Genomic DNA, 26,317 nt, shown 5'->3' on the forward strand with positions numbered 1-26,317 from the left:
GGGTGTGGATCAGGATCTAGGCTTATTTTAACCACTCTCACTATGGAAGCATATCCTTCTACTCTTCTTCACAGAAACACTTAATGCTCTGATTCCTTTTAGAATTCAGCTTTTGAGAGTCAATTTTTTTTCCTTTCCTCTTAAAATGCTCAATTCATAAAATTCTTGATGGTTTAAGTTTCAAGTAATAATAATGCGTCTAGGAGTTTAAGAATCTATTTTGTGCTCAAAAGCAAGAATTGCACTCTTCCCCTTGGTGTTTGGTTCTAAATGTCCCCCAAAGTGAGGTTTCTGAGTAAATAGAGAAGGTCATCTGTGGTTATGTGATGGTTGAGAAAGAGGTAGTTGAGTTCATGACTTAAGATTTGATCTAGCTATATTTACTTGACTAACTAAATGACATATCTGTTATTATGTAGAGGGAATGTAGAGAAATATGTGTCATTTATACACTACTGTTGGGACTTAAATTTGTAGAATGCTTTCCAGAAAAAACATAGCATTATATTGCAAAATTATATACATGCATATTTTTGATCCAATGATTCTTGTTTCTGGGAACTTTTAAAAGAAAATAAGAAGAAAATTATATAGAGAGAAGTATGATAGAAAGTTATATATTTGAGTACTAAGTGCATTTACAGTATGAATTTGCCTAATTTGGGGATTGGGAAGAAAAGTAACACTTAAGAAAAGCTATTACTTGAAAGTGTGCTATACTCATAATCTTGGGTGCTTATATATAATAAACCTGCTGCTTTGTGGATGAAATATTGAAATCATAAAATTTCAACATTTCATTTTGTTGTGTTATCCTTATCAAAGAAACAGATTTTGAGTGATAGTAGCTATTGGAAAGAAATGTCCTAAATGCTTATAGTTAAACCTATCAAATGTGATATTAGATGATTTTGTAAATTTGAATATTTGCAGGTATATTATATGTATTAGTTACTTGTAACTGTGACAAAATACATGACGAAAGCAGTATAGGGTAAGAAGAGATGGGGTCTTTTTGGCTTATGGTTCAAGTGTATGGGAAATCCATGCTGGCAGGCATGACAGGTCACATTGTCCCTGCAGTCCAGAAGCAAGAGCAGTGCATCATCATGCTCAGTTAGATTTCTCCTTGTTATTCAGTCCAGGAAACTAGCTCATGGGATGGTACCACCCATAGTTAGAGTGTGTCTTCTCACCTCAATTAACCTATTATAGAGACTCCCTCACAAATACCCACAGATTTGTCTTCTATATCATTCTTTGTACAGTCACTTGACAATAGAAATTAACTATAACAAGTCCATTCCTTGTCAAATTGACACCCTAATGTCTGACCTCCTACTTCTTATCCCTATAAATTCTTAGTCAATCTTATTAGAAAATGCATTCGGTCCAACTTCTATTATCCCCATAATCTTTAACAGTTTCAACATTGTTTAAAAGTATAGGTAAGGAGTCTCTTCTGAGACTCAAGCAAACTCTTAACTGTGGACTCATATAACATCATAGAACAAGTTACATACTTCCAACATGCATCAGCACAAAGTAAATAATCTTAATACAAAAGGGAAGAATGGAGGCATAGCAAAGAATGATCAGGGAAAAGCAAGATCAAAACCAAGCAAGTATCTTGTTCATATCTTGGACTTATGATAAAATCATCTGGGCTCCAAAAAGCTTGGGTAGCCCCTTCCCTTCATATCTGCTGTCTGTAGCACTCATAGCCTCTTCTGGGGGCAATTACACTAGGCATGTGCAGCGTTTCTTGGCAGATGACCTGTGGTTTTGGTTTCCATTGCAACTTAGGGTTCACTTCCACAGCTTCATACAATGGCCTCTCTGGTCTCCTTTCAGGGACTCCCACACTGCCATGCATTGCCTGGCCTCGGTAATTATCTGAAATGGTGGCTCAAGATTCCATGACCCTTTCAATCTTGCATCTTTCCTGCTTTTCCTTCACAAACTATAGATTTTTCTACCTTCCTGACCCACATTTTTCTTGCCCTCACTGTAGAACTGGATGAAAACAGTAAACAGAATCCATGGCACAGCCTGAATATTATCCCATCTTGATATTTAATATAGTAAATTAATTAGTACCTATTATTTTATCCTCATTTAGGATCTCAGGACATGGGAAGAATACAAACAGATACTTTGCAAGAATATTATCTGAATGGCCTCTAACCCAGTTTCCACTAAAGTACTTATTTCCCTCTGAAACTTCATGAGATGTGCCTGGGTCTGTGTTTCTCCTGACATTTAGGTCTTTCAGACCCCTAGGGGAATGCTCCATGAAGCTCTGTTGATAGCATTTCAGCCCCAAGTTCCAAAATTTTCCACATTTCTTCTGAAAACTAAATTCCAAATGCCTAGGAAACACATGATCATGTTCATCACAGCAACTACTGCCCTCTTGGTGCCAAATGTATGTATCAGCTATTTGTCATGTTACTGTGACAAAATACCTGACTAAAGTAACTTAAGGAAGGAAGAGTTAATTTTGGCTTACAGTTTGAGATATAGCCTGGCACGATGGGGAAGCATGATGGCAAGCGCTTAAGGTACTGTTCATATTACATCTGTATCCAGGAAGCAGAGAAGTGTGGATCCTCATGCTTAGATAGCATGCTCCAGTCCATGGAATGATGCTGCTGCCAGTTCAGGGTCGTCTTCCAACCTCAACCTAAACTAGAAACCCCCTCACAGAAATATCCGAGGTTTGTTATCCTAGGTGATCCTAGAACCAGTCACATTGGCAGTAGAAATTAACCATAACATCATACATGCAGCTTGCTTTAAATTCAGTGTCTGGAACCATTTTATATACTTGGAGTCCTGGCTTAATTTTATTCCCATAGCTGCATTAGTATTAAGGATATTCCCAGAAATATATAATGAAACCCTGCCATGGTTTCTTAGAATATTGTTGCATTCATTATGTTTTACTAATATATGTGTCTTTGACTCAAACGAAAACATACTATGTATGTAATTTTGTTTGGTATGACAAGAGAATTCATTCATTATTTCATTTTTGTAGTTTTGATCACATGTTTTGTTCTTAGAAAAATTCATATCATAAAGATTCCTTTTGGAGAAGTATCCCAGTGATATACCTATAACCTGAAATTTTATCTTTAGTCAAAAAATATGCATTGGTGTATTTTGAAAACATTCTTAGAGGAAAATTATTGTTTGATTGAACAAACCACACTCTCAAGTGCTAATGGCTGCAGGGCTGCGGAAGTAATATTAGTTGTGTGAACTGGGCTATTTATAAGGAATCAGGAAGTAGTGAGGCTTTTGGATGAAGAAGAGCATAACACTGGCCATAAGGTCATGAAGATTCTTTAATATATAGTTGTTGCAGTCAGGTTCAGCATTGCTGGTAAAAATCACCTAACCAAGAGCTGCTTGTGGGGAAACAGAGGTTTATTTTGGCTTACAGGCTCAAGGGGAAGCTCCACAATGGCATGGGAAAACGCTGGCATGAGCAGAGGGTGGACATCACCCCCTGGCCAACACAAGGTGGACAATAGAAACAGGAGAGTGTGTCAAACACTGGCATGGGAAAACTGGCTATAACACCCATAAGCCCGCCCCCATCAATACACTTCCTCCAGGAGGTGTTAATTCCCAAGTCTCCATCAGCTGGGAACCTGGCATTCAGAACACCCAAGTTTATGGGGGACACCTGAATCAAACCACCACAACAGTATAGTTCCAAAAATGTGTCTTGATTTTAATTCCAAACTCTTAGTTCTAGGTCAAATATTTTAGTAGGCTAAGTAGTGTCTCATAAATTGGAAATATTTACAGCATGGAATTTTCAGTTCTAGCACATGGTGGTAGCTGCCCAAGGTTTCATAAGTGGTACCTTTCACTAATTGGTGCCCAACCAGGCTGGGTTCTAATTTCTAAAAGCATTTCAGTGATTGAATAACATTATAGGTCTTTCAGTAGGAAGAGGTGGTAAAACTTGGCCTTAAAATAAAAATTTCAGACAGCTCTCCCTTCCACTGGTATTGGTAGGCTAGTGCTAGCTATCTCTTTAGTTTTGCTCCTCTGTCACTGTCCCTTGATTCCACCTAAAGACACCCATGTGCATACCAACTTTGTGTGGAAGACAGAGCTAGGTATTCAAAGTCCCGGGTCTGTCACTGGTTAATCAAGTGGCCAGAAGTCAGATAACTCACCTATGACTACCTGACCTGTCAGAAGCAGACTTGTGGTCCAGACCCTGGTATCCAGGGACGAACCAAGCTCAAACCACTAGCTTTTGTAGTAAAGTCCATTTTTTCCCCACTAAACATAGTATGATGATTCCAATCCATTTCCTGATCTTTTTAATATCCAAATCTGCAGTGCCATGACACAGCTGACAAAATGACTTTTTCCTCCTATCTCTCTTCTGTTATAGGCAGCACGCAAGCCAGCACAGACCTCACTGACCCTTATTGTTCTTGTGATGGTATGGGGTTGGAAATGCCACACTCGACTCAGTTATTAATGTATTTCTGCATGCCAACAGTGTAATAAATTGCACTTTCTTACAAAGCTTGGGTGACACAGGCATTCTTTTGTTTCAGCATTTGTTATTTGTATCCTGTGGTTAAGCACTGTGTACTATGCCTGCAAAAATGTACAGTTCATTTTCATTCAAGGGAATTACATGCAGCTTTCCCACTCCCCCTTATGCATTGTTTTTGTAAGTGCCAACTGGTATTTGAGGAGCTACATTCCAGAAAGGAAAAGAAATGCTAGGTATAGAACACCAGCTGACATCTGATAGTGTGAGTACCCAAGCCAGCAGGGAGTGATGGCTAGGAAGAGAGAGCTTTGAGAACATAAGCAGAATTGGAAAAATTACTGTCACTTTTCTGCCTGGAAAAGAGTTTATGTCATATGTTGGGAAGGCAGTGCATGTGCGGGGGGTGGGTGTGTGGAGGGAATCCTAAGTAAGTAGAATTTCAGCCAGTATGTTCATGAACTTCACCCTTCTTTGGAATGTTTTCATTCTCTGGGGGGAAAACAGAGGTTGGGTCATTTTACACAGCGAGTGAAAACTTTACACAAAAAGAAACTTTGGGAGATGTTTTATCTGTTGTGCACTCTTAAAGCTCAGTTTATGAGTTCTACAGCAATGCCAGAGAAATGTTCATTTCCAACCTTTTTCCTCCTGTATGTCATTATCCTGTGGAACTTTCATGCCATGAGGGGTGGTTCCCTGACATGCTTATCTTTTATAAAGCCTGATCCTCCCATTTGAAACAATAATTTTTCATATCTGCTCCACCTCTACTGCCCCACTATATCTCCCTACATTTCACTTATAGCCCCCTGACTTTATAAATATTAAGTATTTTTCTTTGGTTCTACAAACTGGTTGCTAAAGATATGGCATCATTTTTAGAGCCAAGGATGTGTCACTCTGATTCTGTTGCTGCAGGCTGTGATTTTAGTCCTGAACAGCAGAAGGAGATGTTGAGAAAGAAGATAAGGCACTTGTGGTTGCTCTGGTTTTTGCTTTTAAGCTTAGTATGTAAACTATTAGTAGTGCATTTTCAAATAATTAGAAAGCTGAAGGCTAAGATGTTTGTTTTAATGTGTTCTCTTCTATCAGAGACACCTTTACATCACTTGTATTTATAAATGTTTTCTACACTGGATTTGTTCTCAGCAAGCCAGTCCATCTTTTTATAAGCCAAAACATCACTATGTAATTTATCTCTCATGTATTACTTTCTTGTTGCTGGGACCAAATACTTGACAAAAATCAGGGAGGAAAAATTTATTTCACTTACCAGTTAAGGATTCAGTGCATCCTGGCAGGGAAGGCATGGCAGCCAGAGCACTAGGCAGCTGGCCACACTGTGTCTGCACTCAAGAAGTAGAGTGATGGATGTTGGTGCTCAGTGATCTTTCTCCTTTTATGATTATTATTTTAATATGAGAGAGAGAGGGAGAGAGAGAGAGAGAGAGAATTGGCACCTAGGGCCTCAGCCACTGCAGTTGAACTCCAGATACTTGTGCCCCCTAGTGGGCATGTGTGACCTTGCACTTGCCTCACCTTTGTGTGTCTGGCTAATGTGGGATCTGGAGAGTCAAACATGGGCCCTTAGGCTTCACAGGCAAGTGCCTTAGCCACTAAGCCATCTCTCAAGCCCAGCTGTCTCCTTTTTATTCAGGCTAGGACCCAAGCCCATAGAATGGTGTCATCCACAATTAAGTGGAATTTTCTATCTTAATTAACCTAATCAAGATAATGTCTCTCAGGCATGCCCAAGGGCTAACTTAATGTAGATAATAATTTAAGTGGATGAGTAACATCCACTTAAAATATGTCACCATTTCATGATTAATAAGTGCCATCATATTTTTGTCATTTTTTTAAACAATGTATTTCTCAGAGGACTTCCATTTTCAGCCAAATTATAATGCATTGCATCTGAAATGGATGAAAAGACACAAACAAGCACATGCATGTGCATGCATGCACACACACACACACATACATACAAAGAAAGGCAGAGAGGGAGACAAAAAAGACAAAACGAGGAAAGCAAGGCATTCTGGAATTATATGAAGATTTCTTATAATTATGTTATATCTATAGTATATACTATAACTATATTGTCTAATTTTTTTCTTTATGTGGTTTAATGTATTGTAGTCCAAATAGTAGTTCTTTAACATTTGAGATGATTCTGCTTTTTCTATGCTTACCTGCATACTTGTGGTTTTGAAATGTGCTGTGGTCTCCCCTAGCTTGTTTACTGGAACTGACTGAATAATGACTAAATGAATTTACCTCTAGTGGAGGCTTTTGTCACAGTTGTAGGTATGTTCTGTGTACTTTGTTATGATTTTATTTTTCCCCTGTTCCTTAAGGAAAGCAAGAGAAAATTTGTTTGGACAAAGAAGGAGTTCTTCCACTGGAGATGTAGTATGCAAAAAGAAACAGCAGTTGGAGCTGGGTTCCATTGAAGAAGAAACCACAACAGGAGATTATGCCTTAGTCATAAATGGCCACAGCTTGGTGAGCTTGCTCCAGGCTTTTGTCCTTTCGTTTTCTTTACCCCAATAATCATCTCTTTTGTGTTGTCATAATGAGAAGTCCTTTTGTGTTTTCAAACAAATGGCACTAGGAGAACTAGGGCATATACAAGGATTTCCTGTCTGCAAAAGGAAAGGAAACTTCTAATATACATTTCATACATTATTGTCTGAACCATCACAGTGGATGGGAGGCTATGGAGAAAATCTGGATTCACAGAATATCAATCTTGGCTAAATAATACTTAAGTGCCTGTCTAAAGGGGTGAGTCCTAGCTCAGTGCTATTTAATTACAATAATATAACTGATAGAGGAATGCAATGGCTGTCTTGCTAATGCTTGTGATTTGTAGAGCATAACTGACCTTCATATAATTACCAAGCCAAATTAGTGCCATTAAGATACCTCTAGTGGTTTCTAAATAGCAGCATTTTACAGCAATGCCAAACAATTTGCTTTGATTAGGAAATCTGGTTCTTGTCATAATAGAATAAACTTGCATTGTATTTTTAATACAGTTCAAATTCCAAGTTGTGAACAAAACTCATGCTGCTCCTCTGAATTTCTATTTAGAATACAAAAGCTTTGCCTGCACTGTCATGAAATTATCATTTATATGCTCATAGAAGTAACCTCCCATCTTTCTTTGGCTTTAATGATCATTTTTCACTTTGGAGTTTGGAAAATGAGTATTTTCTTCTTGTGGACAGTTTTTTTTAGAGGATAAAAGAAGTTGGATATAAGTATATTGGATTTTCCCCTTAAGATCATCTGTCTGTTAGCTAGTGCTCAGAGCATTATCCAGCTGGATTCCAGACATGATGATGTGTTGTCTTATATACCATGGAAAGTTAGAGAGCTCAATTGTAGGCCAAGCTCAGTCGAAAGTTTGTTCAGATGAAACAAACTCCCCCTTGCCCAGATGGACAGCAACTGAAACTTGTCATCTAGAACTTGGAACTGAGTTGCCCAGGGAGCAGAGTATAGACAGGCTTCCTAATGTGCTATGCTGTTAGCCCTCAGGTGATCTCTTTCTGTCTCTCTCTCTTCCCTCTTACCAAAGATAAATGTTCTTCAGAAATCCCTTTAGCTTCAAAGCCCCATACTCTTGAAATCATAAAATGTAACTTTTTATTTAAGGATAATTGACTATATTTTTACTGGTATAGTCAGAAGGTTTGTTTTGTTTTGCTTTTCAAATAATGATTCTAATTTGCTCAACTCCTAACACTTTGGAAAATGCAGTTGGGCCTCTCTTTCTCAAAGTTAATCTTACATTTTCACTTTATATTGAAGAAAAATAAAAGGGGGCATTATGAGTAAAACAGCAATTATGTGCTTGCTCTTTCAGATAAAGGGATTGAGAAGCTGGCACATAGTTTTCTGTTGGCATTATAGGTGTAGATATAGACTTTCTTTGCACCAGATTCCATTTTTGTACTCATTTACACATACAGCCTTTCATACCACTAGCATTTCTTAAACATGCCCACGTCATGGTGCAAGAGTCTAAGAATCAGGATGTGAGTAGGGCTTGGCCTTGCTTTAGGGGCTGAAGCCTTATTTTGTGACTTTAACAGAAGAATCAGTGCAGTTCTTTGAGAGAATAGAGGCAGATATGTTTAGTGCCTCATGAAAAAATTATGGGAAACTTTCTGGAGAAAGTGATATTATCAATTAGAAATATAGTAAGTACAAAGGTTCAGAGGCAAGATGGAAAGCAAGTATTTTGGGATGCTTGAATGAGTGGACTCAATGGTGCTGGGAGAGGACTAACCTCAAAAGGATTATATGTGCCAGATTGTAATGGGCTAAGGATTCATTCAGTTATCTATCACTCAAAGTAGACTAGCTTCTGCTTTGCTTTGAACATGGTGAGTCAACCATGGATACTGAAATGTTTTCCAGAGAAGTAATTTCCAGGTAATTTGGGAGGGAATATGCTTCCTCTGCTAGTGATTCCTTAGCCCTTTATATGTGGAGCAAGAGTAGACATGAGAGAGATTTAGTGCATGACACTGTACAGTCCTCTCCTGGTTTTAGTCAGGATGCTTTTCAAGGGACAATCCTGATAGTGCTTTTCAGCTTGCCTACACACCAACAACCATAACAAACAGTAAATATATAAAACAATGCAAAGGAGACTAGAAGCCCATCACATGGAACAAACAAATCCCAATTTTTTTTTATGTTCATTTTAAACTATGGCTGATAAGTTCTATCATTTGGTTCTTCTGATTTTGATAATTTGTAGGACTTCTCTAGCATCTAATTGTATCTACCAAGATGCCCTGGTAAAGTGTCTCAAGGAGCTCAGACCAGCGTCAATGTCTGTTACTTCTATTTTCAACTTTTCTCACACTTGGGAGTTCAATACGCATGTTTTACTGTAGTTGCTTTTGTGATCCTGAATTGACAAGGTTATGAAATGCTTCAGAAAATAAATCAGTTAAACAAAACTTTTGCTACCTAACTTACAATTATTGTTTTTTGTTGCCTTTCTTTTTTTGTTTCTTTTTTTTTTCCTTTGTAAAAACCTTACAAAGGCCCATGCCCTAGAAAGTGATGTCAAGAATGATCTCCTGGAGCTGGCCTGTATGTGTAAGACTGTGGTTTGCTGCAGAGTCACCCCACTCCAGAAAGCCCAAGTAGTGGAGCTGGTGAAAAAGCACAGAAATGCTGTGACTTTAGCCATTGGTGATGGAGCTAATGATGTCAGCATGATTAAAAGTAAGAGGATATTTTCTCAATGGGACAGGTACATATATGGGATTTTGTTTCAGTATTTGGAAATGTTGAATAGACTTTCACATCCAAAGTTGATGTTACCATAAATCTTAAATGATGCTTTCAGAGCCCAATGCACCCACCATTACTAGTATTCTTAAGATATTTTTATTCAATTAAATCACTTGCATATTTTTATTCTAGAAAATTACATTGTCATCTTATAGTGTTTGAGGGCAAAAGTAGCTACAATGTAGATGAAAGAATATGAGAGCCATGTTGGCACATGCTGCAGTCAGGCTCGCATTGCTGGCAGAAAACAGCCGGCTAAGAGCAGCTTGTGGGGAAAAATGGGTTTATTTTGGCTTACAGACTTGAGGGAAAGCACCATGATGTCAGGGGAAAATGATGGTATGAGCAGAGGGCAGATATCACCTGGCAACCATCAGATGGACAACAGCAGCAGGAAAGTGTGCCAAATACTGGCAACAGGAAGGTGGCTATAACACCCAAAAGCCTGCCCCCAGTAATACTACCTAGAGGAGGATTTAATTCCCAAATTGCTATCAGTTGGAGACCTAGTATTCAGAACAGCTAAGTTTATGGGGGACACCTGAATCAAACCACCACAGCACACATGGATTTGACCCCATCTTTGTCTTTGATATAAAATCTCATGTAAGTAGTTGAAATTCTCCAAGCCCAATTTTTGTATGTAAAACTAGGATAGGGCTGAAGAGATGGCTAGTCCTTAAGGCACTTGCCTGTGAAGCTTAAGGACACATGTTTTACTCTCCAGATCCCACCTTAGCTGGATGAACAAAGTTGAGGCAAGTGCAAGGTCACAATGCCACTAGGGGGCGCAAGCATCTGGATTTTGATTGCAGTGGCTGAAGTGCTGGTGTGCGAAATTTTTATCTCTTCTCTGTCTCTTGTCACACTCTCTCTAAAATAAAAAGAATTTAAAAACTAGGATAAATTCCTATTATTAGCATTTTCTGAGATAATATACATGAAAAATTATAATTGCTACAGCTATAAGTTTGCAGTTGCTGAAAAGCATGGGGGGAAATTGAAGTTTCTGAATGGTGTTGTGTCTTTGTTTGGAGAATGAAGGTGTTCCTCTTTGCCTTTGCAGGTGCTCACATTGGCGTTGGTATCAGTGGCCAGGAAGGAATGCAAGCAGTCTTAGCCAGTGATTACTCATTTGCTCAATTTAAATATCTCCAAAGGCTTCTTCTTGTTCATGGAAGGTGGTCCTATTTCAGAATGTGCAAGTTCTTGTGCTATTTCTTCTACAAGAATTTTGCCTTTACATTTGTGCATTTCTGGTTTGGCTTCTTCTGTGGTTTCTCAGCCCAGGTTGGTAAAACGCAATTCTGTTCCTTCTGTAAGATTCCATGAAAGACAAATACCTCTTCACTATTAAAGAGAATTTTTATTTACCTCATCCAGGTGATAGTATTATCATTAAGTACTTGATAGTTAACTTCAGCTTTGAATTCTAAGAAGAATATATGGTTAGCTAGAATCTCATATTCTTATTTTATTTATTTAATAACTAATGAGACTACACATGCATTTTGTACCTTTTATTATATTGAAAAGTTCTGGTGTGATAACAGAAAATCTTAGAAGTTGTAATTAAAACTAAAGTCTACGCAATAAGAGATGCTGAAGTATCTTTTATATTGACAAGATGGTCATTTGATTAATCCAGTGACTGTATCTGCACTGAAACAAGATAGATTTTTACACATTAGGGATGAGTAATTAATTCCCTGACATCAACGGTGTTTTCACATCAACTCACCAGCTAAGAGTTCACCTATAGATAATGTTGGTATCAAGTAACTAAAGTTAGCAAATTCATAAAGGATTCTATTTTTATATCTATACATGGCTACCATCGTACTTTTGATCACATACACAAACCTCTACACACTTCACTTCCTTTCCTCACATCTTATGATTTTTGTTGTCACAGTTCACGTCATTTGTATAATTTGTATCCTTTAACAAATTATTGCACTTTAAGCATTTGTAATAGTTTTACTTTTAGCTTTTAGAATAGAGGAATAATTGAGTTACTCATCATTATTCTAGACATGGAATACTTACAATTTGACAGTGTACTCATACAGAGTATAGCAATGAGTGTTAGGTTTTCATGCTTTGAGTTAATATCTTTCTGCTTTAGTATTTCTTGTAAGGCAAGGCTAGTGGTGACAATCTCTCTCAGAATCTATTTATTAGAGAAATCTTTATTACTTCTTAATTTTTGGAAGACAAGGTTATGGAGTATTCTTGGTTGGTAGGTTTTCTTTCTCTTTCAAGATTTTTTTTTGATTTATAAATAACTTATTTATTTATTTTTTTTTTTATTAGTTTTCTATTCTGCAAGTACAGGCAGTTTGGTACCATTATTAGGCTCATCCATGTCCTACCCCCTCCCCATTGGCCCCTCCTTGTTGATGTAAATGGATCGTGAATTGTGGAGTTAGCCCACAGTTATTGGTACCATAAATGTCTCTGCATATCATGACCCAACATGTGGCTTGAGTTAGTTGCTTTTGTGCTCCCCCCACTTCGAATTTAGGACCTCCTGCATACATACTGAGCATGTACCTACTATTGAGATGCCCCCTCGCCCCAGCTCTGTCTTTAAGTTTTGACAGTTTGATTGTGATATGTTTCAGGTGGGTCTTTTTGTATTTATCTCCTTTGTTGTCTTTTGGGATTTCTGGATCTGGCTATTTCTTTCTCTAGGCATGGGAATTTCTCTATCATTGTTTGATTTTTTTTTTTTTTGGTCTTTTTCTTTTCCTCCTGACACACTAATAATGCATACATTATTCTCCTTGATGCTGCTGTATGTCTCGTCATCTTAATTATTTTTTCTTCTTTCCTTTCTTGCTTCTCACAGTAGATAACTGATTTCTGATAATTTATCTTTGAGTTCACTGATCTGCTTATCTGTTCTCTGTGATGTAGTTACTATGAGACTCTTCTATTGAATATTTTACATTAGTAATGAGAATATTCTTTTTTGTTTTGGTACTGGAGAGCAAACCTATGTCTTCACACATACCAAGCAAACACTGAGCTATATCCCTGCCCCTTAGTAACATTTCTGAGTTCTATGATTTCTCTTTGGTATATTTTTATACGTTTTCTTTGTTGAAAATTTGAGTATATTTTGGTCTTGTTTTCCCAACTTCATTGAGCATATTTACAAGCATTACTTTGAATTCTCTGTCAGAAAATGTAAATATATATTTCTTGGATCACTTCAGTTCCTAGAGATTTAGCTCAATTGTGTGTGCATGAATGTGCATGTGTGATGTGTGCAATTGCATGAATGTATGTATGGTGGCTGGAGGGCAACCTTAGATACCATCCACTTTTTTTTTTTAAAAACAGGGACTATTATTAGGCAAGAACTGGTTAACAAGTTTAGAGTGGCTAGTCAGAAAGCCCCTGTGACTTGCTTGTCTCTACCTCTAACTCTAGGATTATAAGCATGTGCTACCCACTGTGACTGACTTTCTTTTGTGGGTTCTGGGGATCATATTCAGGTTCTCATAAGACAAAAACTTTACCAAGTGAGCCATCTATTTAGTCTTTATCTTGTTTTTTTATTTGGAATATAATCCCTACTTCATTTTCTTTGACTTTTTGTTGTTTTCTACACATTAAATGAAATATTGTGTCAGACTTGTCCTAGAAGAATCTCACCAAGCAATCCATCCAAAGATTCTAAAATGCTTTCCAAATCACTGCTTGTGCAGATGGCTACTTCTATTATTGTTGCCACCCCTGGAAATGAAGATGTGGCAAGTCCTACCTATTCCTCTGTTAGCTCCATGCCAGATTCTCTGCATGCTGCTGGAATGGTTAGGATATTGGGTGTTACAATTCCTTTTTCATGTGGAGGCTGAGCACAGGCAGTTCCCTCTTCCCTAAGATTTGGAGAGGAGATGCTCAGGCCACACCCCCTGGTGATAAGGAGATGCTTGCTTCTTTAATTTGCTTGGTCTAGAACATTCAGGACTGCAAAACCCCACTGACTCCCATTAAAGAGACAGTCCTTTGGGTGGAAGTTACAGTGCTCACTACGTAGCCACATTCCTTCGAGAGGTCTGAGTAGGCAGTTTTAATCATGGGAGCAGGTAGAATGGCTCAGTGTAACAGTTAGGTTAATTTGGGCTCATAATTTCAAAGCTGGGAAGGCATGGTGGAGTTGATGGTGGCAGGCCTCTAACATCTTGGCAGATCATCAGGTAGAGAAGGCAGGGCACAATAGAAGTGAGTATAATTTTTTTTTTTTTAATTTAATTTATTAGTTTTCTTTTCAGTAAATACAGGCAGTTTGGTACCATTATTTAGGCTCATCTGTGATCTGTCCCCTCCCATTAGACCCTCCTTATTATTGAAAATGGGTCGTGCATTGTGGAGTTAGCCCCCAGTTATTAGTATGATAAATGTCTCTGAAAATCATGACCCAACATGTAACTCTGACATTCTTTCCGCCCCCTCTTCCGCAAGATTTCCCTGAGCCATGTTGGGTTCATTTTTGGTCTGCTTCAGTGCTGAGGTGTTGGGGGCCTCTGAGGCTCTGGCTCTCTGATTTGGTAGGAGTTGATTTTTCTCTGCATTGATCTCCTTCCCCTTTGTGCTGGTATCCAGTTCACAGGAAAACATCACCCTTGCTTATTTTGCCAGTTGTCCTTAGTTTCAGTTGGGCCCCTTCTGAGGTATGTTGGGGCAGCTCTCTTCTTAGGATCTGCATCTATCTGGAAAAGAGAAGCAAATTCTCCAACGGAGAGTAAGTTAGCACCCAGAAAATTGAGATAACACTTACTTTTTTGATAGACAGTTTGATAGGTGTAGGCCCTCTTATACCCCGTGATTGATGGTAGCTTGATATTGTAGAGTGGGCTTGTGTTTGGGTATGGTTCTGACTTGTTTCCCAGCTCCAGCTAAGGGTCTAGTACCACTGAGTGGATCAGTTAGCCAAATCAAGAGCAATTGATTCCTCACCATGGCTGTGTACCACTATTGCACTTGTGTGGGTATCACATCCAGTTAATTGTTGTTACTTAGGTTAAACAATGTGTTGCTTGGACAGATCTTGGTCACTTCCCCCAGTCGCCTATGTAGCGCCTTCTGGCACTAGACACGCTGACTGTCTGGGGACTGACTCTCTCCTGGCTTCCAGCCATGTCATTCCATTTTACGTGCCAGCTGCGTATGGAGTCTTCAGCAATAGGGTCTTACCACTGGCCTTTGGTGGGTCATCAATTACTCTGACAGAAGTCTGTCATTGTTTTGGGAAACCTTGTAGGTTTCTCTGATCAAAAGCTCATTGTGGATTGTAGGCCCAAGCTGGAAGTGGGGGTTACAGGTCAGTGTCCACTAAGAAATTGAGGAAAAAGATAACTAATATACAAGAGTTAGAGAGGAGAGAGATAGAGGAGAGAGGGGGAGAGGGAGGGAAGGAAGATGTAGGAGATTTAGGTCAGTCTTGATCCTACCCTCTCCAGCGTCTTGTGGTTCAGGTGTTTCCTGTAAGGGACTAGTGAAGGTTCAGTCATTTGGTCTGTCTTTTAGGAAGTAGAATTTTATGGTACCATTGCCGTTTGGGTCCGGATTACTATTTTCCACCCTTTGATTCCCTCCCCGCCCACCCATCCATCTTATTGTCTAGTCCATGAGGTACTTGCTGGGTATGTAAGGCATCTTGGGCAAATTCAGGTTAGGTGTTGTAGATGAGTGAGACTATGTGTCGATTTTTTTTTCTGTGATTGGGTAAGTTCGCTGAGAATGATCTGTTCCAGGTTCAACCATTTTTCCTCAAATTTCTTTATGTCGTTTTTTCTTACTGCTGTATAGAATTCCATTGTGTAGATATACCACTTCTTTGTTATCCATTCTTCTAATGATGGACATCTGGGTTGATTCCAGCTTTTAGCTATTACGAATTGAGCTGCTACAAACATGGTTGAGCAAATCTCTCTGGCTTTTGGTTTGAAGGTTTTAGGGTACATGCCCAGTAATGGTATAACTGGGTCTGTTGGTATTTCTATAGTCAGCTTTTTCAGGAGTCTCCATATTGCTTTCCAAAGTGGTTGTACCATCCTGCATTCCCACCAACAGTGAATGAGTGTCCCTGCTTCTCCACATCCTCGCCAGCATTTATTTTCATTTGACCTTTTGATGTTGGCTATCCTTATTGGGGTAAGGTGGAATCTCATAGTTGTTTTAATTTGCATTTCTCTGATGATTAGGGATGATGAACATTTTCTTAGGTGTGTGTTTGCCATTTGTATCTCTTCCTCTGTGAATTGCCTGTTTAACTCTGTGCCCCATTTTGTGAGTGGGGTATTTGTCTTCTTATTGTTTAGACTTTTGAGTTCTTTGTAAATTCTAGAGATAAGGCCTCTATCAGTTGGATAACCTGCAAATATTTTCTCCCACTCTGTGGGTAATCTATTGGCTTTGTTTATTATATGCTTATCTGTAAAGAAACTCTTCAGCTTCATATGATCCCAATGGTTGAGTGACTGTTTAAGAACTTGAGCCACTGGGGTTTTATTCAGGAAGTCTTTTTCCATTCCTATATCATGGAAAGTACTTCCTAAATTTTCTTCCAGTAGTTTTCGAGTTTCTGGTCTTATGTTGAGGTCTTTGATCCATTTGGATTTGAGTGTTGTGCATGGTGAAATGTGTGGATCAAGTTTTAGTTTCCTGCATGTGGTTATCCAGTTTGTCCAGCACCATTTGTTGAAGATGCTATCTTTTTTCCAGTCTATATTGTTTGGGCCTTTGTCGAATATCAAGTAGCTATAGTTGCTTGGCCCAAAATCCGGGTCCTCAAGTCTATTCCATTGGTCTATACTCCTGTTTTTATGCCAGTACCATGCTGTTTTTATTACTATGGCTTTGTAGTATAACTTTATATCAGGTATGGTGATGCCACCAGAGGTATTTCTTTTGCTGAGGATATGTTTGGATATGCGAGGCCTTCTGCCTTTCCATATGAAATTTGAGATCATTTTTTCTATGTCTGTGAAGAACATTGTAGGGATTTTAATTGGAATTGCGTTAAATCTATATATTGCCTTTGGTAGGATTGTCATCTTCACAATGTTAATTCTGCCTATCCAGGAGCATGGGAGGTCTTTCCATCGTTTCAAGTCCTCCTCAATTTCTTTTTTGAGAGTTTTTATATTTTCGTTGTATAGATCTTTTACTTCCTTGGTTAACGTTATTCCAAGGTATTTTATTTTATTTTTTGCTATTGAAAATGGGACTATGTCCTTTATTTCTTTTTCGGTGTCTTTGTCATTTGCATATAGAAATGCTTCTGATTTTTGTGCGTTGATTTTGTATCCTGCTACTTTGCTATAGGAGTTAATCACCTTCAGGAGTTTTGGGATGGAGTCTCTCGGGTCTCTTACATATACAATCATGTCATCAGCGAATAGAGCTAACTTAACTTCTTCCTTTCCAAATTGTATCCCTTTTATTTCCTTCTCCTGCCTTATTGCTTGGGCTAGGACTTCCAGAACTATATTGAAAAGCAGAGGTGAGAGAGGACATCCCTGTCTTGTTCCTGATCTCAATGGGAATTCCTCCAGTCTCTCTCCATTAAGAATTATTTGGGCCTTTGGAGCTTTGTATATTGCCTTTATTATATTAAGACATGAACCGGCCATGCCGATTCTCTCCAATGTTTTGATCATGAAGTGATGTTGTATCTTGTCAAAGGCCTTCTCTGCATCTATTGAAATGATCATGTGATTTTTATGTTTAAGCTTGTTTATGTGGTGTATTACATTGACAGATTTTCGTATGTTGAACCACCCTTGTGTTCCTGGGATAAATCCCACTTGGTCAAGGTGGATAATGCTTTTGATGTGTTGTTGGATTCGGTCTGCGAGAATTTTGTTGAGGATCTTTGCGTCTATGTTCATTAGGGAAATAGGCCGATAGTTTTCTTTTCTTGTGGCGTCTCTGCCTGGTTTTGGGATTAGGGTGATACTAGCTTCATAGAAGGAGTTGGGTAGTTTTCCCTGTTCTTCGATTGTGTGGCACAGTTTTAGGAAGATTGGTTTGAGTTCTTCCATGAAGGTTTGATAAAATTCGGCTGGGAATCCATCTGGTCCTGGACTCTTCTTTTTTGGGAGGTTTTTTATTACTTTTTCAATCTCCATGAGTGTGATGGGTTCATTGAGGTGGTTGATCTGCTCTGAGTTTAGCTTTGGTAGATGATATGCATCCAGGAATTTATCCATCTCCTCCACATTTTCCAGTTTTGTGGAGTAGAGGTTTTTGAAATAAGTCCTGATGATTCTGCTGATTTCACTGATGTCTGTTGTGATCTCTCCTTTTTCATTTTGAATTTTGTTAATTTGGAGTCTCTCCTTTTTTTGCTTGATCAAATTGGCCAGAGGTTTGTCAATCTTGTTTATTTTTTCAAAGAACCAGCTCTTTGTTTTGTCAATTGCCTTAATTATTTCCTTGGTTTCCAATTCATTAATTTCTGCTCTGATTTTAATTATTTCCTTCCTTCTGGAGCTCTTTGGGTTGGATTTTTCTTGTTTTTCCAATGCCTTTAGGTGGATGGTTAAGCTATTGATTTGGGATTTTTCTGTCTTTTTTATGAAGGCATTGAGTGCTATGAATTTTCCCCTGAGGACTGCCTTCATTGTGTCCCACAAGTTTTGGTATGATGTGTTCTCATTGTCATTCAATTCCAGGAATTTTGCAATTTCATTTTTTATTTCATCCACTATCCATTTATTGTTTAAGAGTGTGCTATTCAGTTTCCAGTTGCCGTTGGGGCTCTTGTTGGTTTTTTTGTTGTTGATTTCTAGGACTATAGCATTATGATCTGATATCATGCAGGGAATTATTTCGATTTTCCTAAATATGTGGAGGCTATCTTTGTGACCCAGTATATGGTCTATTTTAGAGAATGTTCCATGGGCTGCTGAGAAGAATGTGTAGTCTGTGGGTTTGGGGTGGAAAGTTCTGTAGATGTCTGTTAGGTCTAAGTGCTCTATGGTTTTGTTGAGCTCTCTTACTTCCCTGTTGAGCTTCTGTTTGGATGATCTGTCTATTACTGATAATGGTGTGTTAAAGTCCCCAGCTATGATGGTGTTGGTGGTTATTTCTGTTTTATTGTCAAGTAGGTTTTGTTTTATGAACTGCGGTGCCCCTGTGTTTGGTGCATACAGATTTATGATTGTAATATCCTCTTGATGGATTGTTCCCTTTACAAGTAGGAAGTAGCCTTCTTTGTCTTTTTTGATTGTTTTTGGTTTGAAGTCAACTTTATCTGATATTAATATAGCTACACCTGCTTGTTTCTTATTCCCATTTGCTTGGAATATTGTTTTCCACCCTTTCACCCTGAGGAAGTTTCTGTCTTTAGTGGTAAGGTGGGTTTCTTGAAGGCAGCAGATTGAGGGGTCTAATTTTTTGATCCACCCTGTTAGCCTGTGTCTCTTGATGGGTGAATTAAGGCCATTAATGTTTAGGGTGATGACTGTGAGATTTGATTTGATCCCTGTCATTTTGTGGTGGTAGAGGTGTGTTGGCATTTCCATGGAATTTTTTTTTTTTTTGTATCTACTCTGGGTTTGATTGCTGTGATCTTCTTCTTGTAGGCATTTGTGTTTGGTTATTTGTTTCTTCTCTGTGGAGAATTTCCTGGAGTACTTTCTGTAGGTTTGGTTTTGTGTTCATATAATTGTAAAGCTGAGTTTTATCATGGAAAGTTTTCCTTTCACCATCTATTATAAGGGAGACTTTAGCTGGGTAGAGTAGTTTAGGTTGAAAGCCATAGTTTCTTAGCGTTTGAAGAGTATCATTCCAGGCCCTTCTAGCTTTCAGGGTTTCCATTGAGAAGTCTGAAGTAATTCTGATGGGGTTTCCTTTGAAAGTGGTGTGCTGTTTTTCCCTAGCTGCTTTTAGGATTTTTTCCTTGGTGTCAATGTTTAGATTCTTAATGATAATATGCCTTGGGGAGTTTCTCCTTTGGTCTAGTCGGTTAGGAGTTCTGTTTGCTTCTTGAATCTTGATGGGCCTTTCTTTTAAGAGACGGGGGAAGTTTTCTTCAATTATTGTGTTAAATAAGTTCTCCATGCCTTTGGTCTGAAATTCTTCTCCTTCTGGTATTCCAATGATTCTGATATTAGGACGTTTAAGTGTATCCCACAATTCTCTCATGTTCTGTTCACAGGAACTTTTGAACTTACTGAAATTTTTGGACTCTCGAACTGTTTCTTCCATCCTGTCTTCCAGATCAGAATTTCTATCTTCCACTTCGCTGACTCTATTCTTGAGAGCCTCTAGTGAGTTTTGGACTTGTTCAATTAAGTTTGCATTTTCTACTACTTTCCTATGTATCACTTCCATCGCTTTGTCCAGCTCCCTTTTTGTCTCATTTTCTGATTTTCTTGCTGATTCTTGGAAATCATCCTTGCATTTCTTTATGTTTTCATTTAGTGTGGCCAGCTGATTTTTAAGGTCTTCTTTTTTTTCATTCTCCCTCAACTCTCTTAGCTCTCTTTGAATTCCTTCCAGTGTCTTATCATATTGCTCTAGCTTCGTGATGGTAGCATCCATACGATTATCTATCCTTTGTAGCTTTCCTGTCAGTTCTAGCAGTAGTTTGGTTAGGGTTGCATTGTTCATTGCTTCCACTTGATGTTCTGATCCTAAACACTCTTCTATGTTTTGGTTTGTTGTGATCCTTGTTGGACTGGGTGATCTGTCTGGATTTTCTTCCATTTTATTTTTCGTGTTATTTCTTTTGCGCTGTGGTCTACCCATGTCAGTGTATGGGCAGGTAGGTGGGTGGAGCAGCCTGGGATCTAGCTTAATGCAAATCCAAGGCAGCCTGGGGCAGTTGTAAGCAGCCTGGGTTTTTGCTCACTCTTGCCAAAGCCGCCAACCTATAGCCTGACAGGGGCACCAAAGTTGCCTGAATTCTCACCCAGTAATGCACCTAAGCTGCCTGCCTTTGAGCTTGAAAAGGGACTGAGGTAGCAAGCCTTGAAGGTGCCTAGATTCTGGCTGGGTACACTGGGGTCTATAAACAGTCTGTGCTCTTCCGCCTCAGGGGAGTGGGGGATGGGTGGCGATGTACAGGTAGGGGATGCCACCTGCGCTGGCGCTAGTGACTCAGTGTGGACTTATGTGGCTCTTGCTGTGGGACTGGGCCCACTGCAAGTGCAATTGTAGTGCAGAGGCAGATGATGTGGGTACAGAATCAGGACACAGCAGAAACTGACGGGCGGCAAGTGATGTGAGAACAGCAGGGCGTGAGGGGAGGGGGGGCAGCTAGGAGCGTGGGGTGCTGTGGGATACCGTGGGGTGCTCTGGACTCGCAGGGGGGGAGGGGGCGGATCGCGCGGGGGAGGGGGGGTGAGGGGGTCCAGGGGGTCGCGGGTAGCGCAGGGGGTGTGGAGCACGCTGAGGTAAGATGGAGTGCTGGATGCTGTGGGATGCTGGGGGGCAGTCTGGATGCGTGGCGGGGGTGGGGTGCACGGGGGGGGCTCGAGGAGCGCGGGGGTGGGGCGCGGGGAGTCTCGGGGCACGCGGGGGGATCGGGGCACACCAGGGCGCCCGGACACTGGATGCTGCGGGGCGCTTTGAGCGCCCCGTCGCGTGTGGGTAGGGAGCGTTGGGCACGCGGGGGAGGGCTCGAGGCGCGTGGGGGTGGGGCGTGGGGGTCTCAGGGTGCGCGGGTGGCGCGGGGGTGCGGGGCACGCCTGGGCGCCCCGGGCGCGGGGCGCTTGGGGAGTGCCTGCTGTGTGTGGATAGAGAGCACGGAACGCGCGGGGGGTGGGGCGCGCAGGAGGGTGGGGCGGGCATGGGGTGGTCTTGAGGCACGCGGGGGTGGGGCGCAGGGGTCTTGGGCGCGCGGGGGCGCGGGGTAGGCCTGGGTGCCCGGGGCGCGGGAAGCCTTGGTTCGCTTGGGCCGTGTCTGCCGTGTGTGGATAGGGAGCGTGGGGCGCGCTGGGGGGGAGGGGCCTGCTAGGGGGTGCGGGGGGGTGCGGCGGGTGTGGGGCACGGGGGTTGTGGGGTGCACTGGGCCGCCGGGGCGCGTGGGGCTTGGTGTGCACGGGGCGCCGGGCCGCTGGGCGCGGGGCCGCGCCCGATGCAGTTGTTCGCGGCGGGCGGGGTGGCGGGGTGTGGGTCGCGGGGGTGTGTGCTTCCCTCTTTTACCCCGATCTGTGCCCTCCCTCTTCAGAAAGTTCCTAATTTCCCTTGAATACTTGCCTTTTTTTCCCTCGTTGTTTGTAGTGCAGCTAGGCGGTCGCCATCTTGACCGGAAGCTGAGTATAATTTTTAAAGGTCTACCTTTCGTTACCTACTTCCATAGCCAGGCCCTACCTGCTTAAAGGTTCCACTGACTCTTGAAACGATTCACTAGACAGGGAGTAAACACTCAAAATATGAACCTATGGGAGGACATTTTAGATTTGAAACACAGCATTCTACTTCTGGCTCACAAAGCATCATGACTATCTCATAATGTAGAATGCATTTTCGTCTAATGTCGAGACCTCAAAGTCTTAACAGTATCAGTACTCCCTCAAAGTTCAGAATCTCTACTGAAGCTCAAGGCAATCTATTTGCTGTGAGCCTCTGAAAAAGAAATAAAGAAAAAAAATCACAAACTTTCAATATACAGTGGCACAGACCAAATAGTCCTGTTCCCAAAGAGTGGACAAGAGGGTAGAAGGAAAGATTGGGTCAAAACTGAAATCCATTAGGGCAAATGTTTAATCATGTATCTTTAGATTTGGTATCTGTCTTCTGTGGCACATGATGACATGATGTGAGCTTCAGCAGACTTGAGTAGCCACGACCCTATGATTCTGCTATTTGCTTCACAGATAACCTCACCCTTGGGTCAGCTTCATTCAATACCTGTAGCTTGTCTTGGTAAGTGACCCACATTCCTTGCATCTCCAACTTTCTAAAGTCTCCATTGTAGTTTAAGCTGTAAAGATCTTCATAGTTTCATACATCACTCTGTCAGGGGCTCAGCACAGAGAATCCATCCATGCTACACATTGCCTATCTTCACAGGTTTCTCTATAGACCTTCCATGACTCCATAACTCATACATTCTACATACCTATTGTTGCAGTCAGGTTCACATTATTGGCAGAAATCACCTAACCAAGAGCAACTTTGAAGAAAAAAAGGGTTTATTTTGGCTTATAGACTCAAGGGGAAGCTACATGATGGCAGGGAAAATGATGGCATGAGCATAAGGTATACATCATTTCTTGGCTAACTTCAGGCAGACAACAGCTACAGAAGAGTGTGCCAAACACTGGCAAGGGGAAATTGACTATAGTAGTCATAAGCCTGCCCCCCAAAATACACTGCTTCCAGGAGGCTTTAATTTCCAAATCTCCATCAGCTGGGAACCTAGCATCTAGAATACCTAAATTTATAGGGGACACCTGAATCAAACCACCACACCTATAAAACCAGCACAACTTGGGTCGAACCAAGCTTTGCTGCCAGCTCAAGTAGTAACTGAGCCTCCTTAACCATATATTGGCTTATTAATGATTATAGTCCATCATGGCAGGAAAATCATACCAAACTCATGGCACCAGGAGCATGAGACAACACTCATCATATATTGACAGAATAGGAAGCAGAGAGAGCAGGTTGGCACCAGAAGTGAGTATAGCCTTTAATGACCTATCCCTAATGATTACCTATGTCAGCTCTGCCCCACCTCCTAAAGTTTCCACTGCCTCCCAAAACAGTACTGCCAGCTGGGAAACAAACTTTTATTTTTTTCATTTTATTTTTATTTATTAATTTGAGAGTGTCAGAGTGAGAAAGAGGCAGATAGATAGATAGGTAGAGAGAGAGAATGGGCACGCCAGGGCCTCCAACCACTGCAAATGAACTCCAGACATATATGACTCCTTGTGCATCTGTGTGTCTCAAATAAATTTAAAAAATCTTTAAAAAATATTAAAAAGGTACCTTCTCTGCCCTGATTCTGGGGGATGAAGCCCCTGGAAGTGCTTTCCCATGGGTACAAAATCCCTGTTTGCCCTGTTGTCTACAGAAACCTGCACATGTCTAATAGCCTCCATTTTCAAAGTGAGTGAATGAAACCAACCATGGGGAACCTTAGCATGATCATGCTATATGTAAGGTTCACATCCTCCCTTTCCCGGCGGTGAGGGGGCTGGCTGGATGTGATAGATTACTAGATTATGGTACAGCACTGAAGGGAAGGTCCATACCTGAGCATGCCTCTTCTTATTCCTGCCTAGGCAGTGTGAATGTTTCCTCAGTTTCTCAGTGGGCGTGAGTCTCTGACTTTCCTCCAGTGGTTGATACATGACAGTCATGTATGTCCATAAGCAGAAAGTCAGGAGCTCCTTCCACGTCATTCTCACACTCATTTTAAAGGGCAAGCAAAATCCCAGATCTTGGAAAAGTTCTGATCCTGGGAATTAACTGACATGTAAAAATTGTAACATTTGGGCTGGAGAGATGGCTTAGCAGTTAAGCGCTTGCTTGTGAAGCCTAAGGACCCCGGTTTGAGGCTCGATTCCCCAGGACCCACATTAGCCAGATGCACAAGGGGGAGCATGCATCTGGAATTCTTCTGCAGCGGCTGGAAGCCCTGGTGTGCCCATTCTCTCTTTCTCTCTGCCTCTTTCTCTGTCTGTCGCTGTCAAATAAATAAATAAAAATAAACCAAAAAAAAAATTTAAAAAAAATTGTAACATTTAATTGTTCTTTTAACTGTGTCAATGCAGACTAATGAGTCCTTTTGGTAATGAAGATACATTTTGGACATTTCCCACTTTTTCTGAGAGGTTGAAATTCCTTCAAGTGAAGCATGTATTTACCTACATCTAAATGTCTCTTTATCATGTCTAGAACTAAAAGCGGACTATGTTGACATTTTCACTCTTCTTGGTAACAATCCCTTGTTAGTGGGAATAAAATAGAGACTTTATTTTAGCTTCTTAAAAATTAAAAAAAGTTACCTTAGTACTATTTCAGAGCAGGATTGGAGATAGGGAATTTACCTACTCACAATTCCATCTCAGTACATTAAAAAAAAAAAGATGAGGATGTAACCTCTGCCTTCCTAGGCTGGGAATTGTCTATCCACATAACACACAGACTATCTGCCCAGGGCTCTGCATGAGAGATGTAGTTTTCACATCCCAAAGGTTTAGAGCTAAGGAATCACAAAACTCATAAAGGGATAGCTTAAATTTGACCTCTTATGCTGTTAGAAGAATAGTTTATGGCTTGTATTGACAGATACATCTAGCTGTTTTGGCAAGTTTGCTGCTCCAGTATCTTTGTTAAAACTGTGAGACTGACTAGGATGTTCAATGAATTGGATCTCTAACAATAGCATCAACACTGATATCAGTGTCTCTGTAACACCAACATGTAGGGATAAAAATTTTATAATTACAGCCAACACTTTCTATAGTCCATACACTGTCTAAAAGCTTATCTATATTAGCTTATTATTTATAGTAGCCATATGGAGTAGGTTTTATAATCATGGTCTACATCAGATGTTTAAGAGACTTTAATTTTTTTATTTTATTTTATTTTGTTTTTTTTAATTTTTTTATTTTTGATAAAAATATATAACAGAAAATTGATTGTTTTGTTTGTGCTTTTTAAAACGAAATTTATGAGAGCGAGAAAGTGGGAGAACAAGAAAGAGAGGGAGAATTGGCATGCTAGGACTTCCAGCCAGTACAATCAACAGGGTGGTGCGTGCATGTGTGACCTTACTCGCTTGCATCACCTTGTGCATCTGGCTTAAGTGGGACCTGGAGTATCTAATAAGGCTTCTTAGCCTTCACAGGCAAGCATCTTAACTGCTAAGCCATCTCTCCAGGCCTCTTACCTGTCTTTAAATGTATTACTCAATAGTGTTAAGTATATTCACACTGTTGTGCAACAGGCCTTCAGAATTTCTTTTTTGTTTCATTTTTAGACAGGGACTCTTGTAACCCAGGCTGGTCTTAAACTCCTGATCCTCCTGCTTTATCTTCTAAGTACTTGGATTATAACTGTGCACCATCAGACCCTGTTGGTCACCAGAACTTTTTATACCTTAAAAAACTTAAAGTCTAAATCAGACATGTGGCCTCTGGGTTGCATGCACATAGGATAGCTATGATTGAAGCTCAATATGTTTTTGGATCACAACATCATGTCACAATAGAAAAGGTGGACATTCTGGCTCTGGGTGTACTAAACACCTCTTCATTTCCCATTTCTCCCAGTCCCAGGCCACCACCATTGTACTCTATTTTTATCAGCTTTATTATTGGAGATTTCTCACAGAGGTCGAAGCATATTTTGTCTTTTTTTCTGATAATCTTCTTTCACTTAGTATATTGTCCCCAATAGTTATTTGTGTTGTGTCATATGACAGGATTTCCTTTCCCCTTAAGGCTGAATGACATCCCATTTTATAGACAA

General features: G+C 40.3%; 1 protein-coding gene across 1 annotated transcript in view; it reads left to right on the forward strand.

Moving 5' to 3' along the window:
• Positions 1-26,317, forward strand: part of Atp8b4 (ATPase phospholipid transporting 8B4 (putative)) — a 310,406-nt gene that overhangs the window by 253,251 nt on the left and 30,838 nt on the right. Inside the window, 3 exon segments of the mRNA XM_045157629.1 lie at positions 6,895-7,042; positions 9,607-9,790; positions 10,926-11,149. Of these exon segments, the coding sequence (XP_045013564.1) occupies positions 6,895-7,042; positions 9,607-9,790; positions 10,926-11,149 (556 nt within the window).

Source organism: Jaculus jaculus, chromosome 8 (genome assembly GCF_020740685.1).
Source record: "Jaculus jaculus isolate mJacJac1 chromosome 8, mJacJac1.mat.Y.cur, whole genome shotgun sequence".
NCBI classification, from domain to species: Eukaryota; Metazoa; Chordata; class Mammalia; order Rodentia; family Dipodidae; genus Jaculus; species Jaculus jaculus.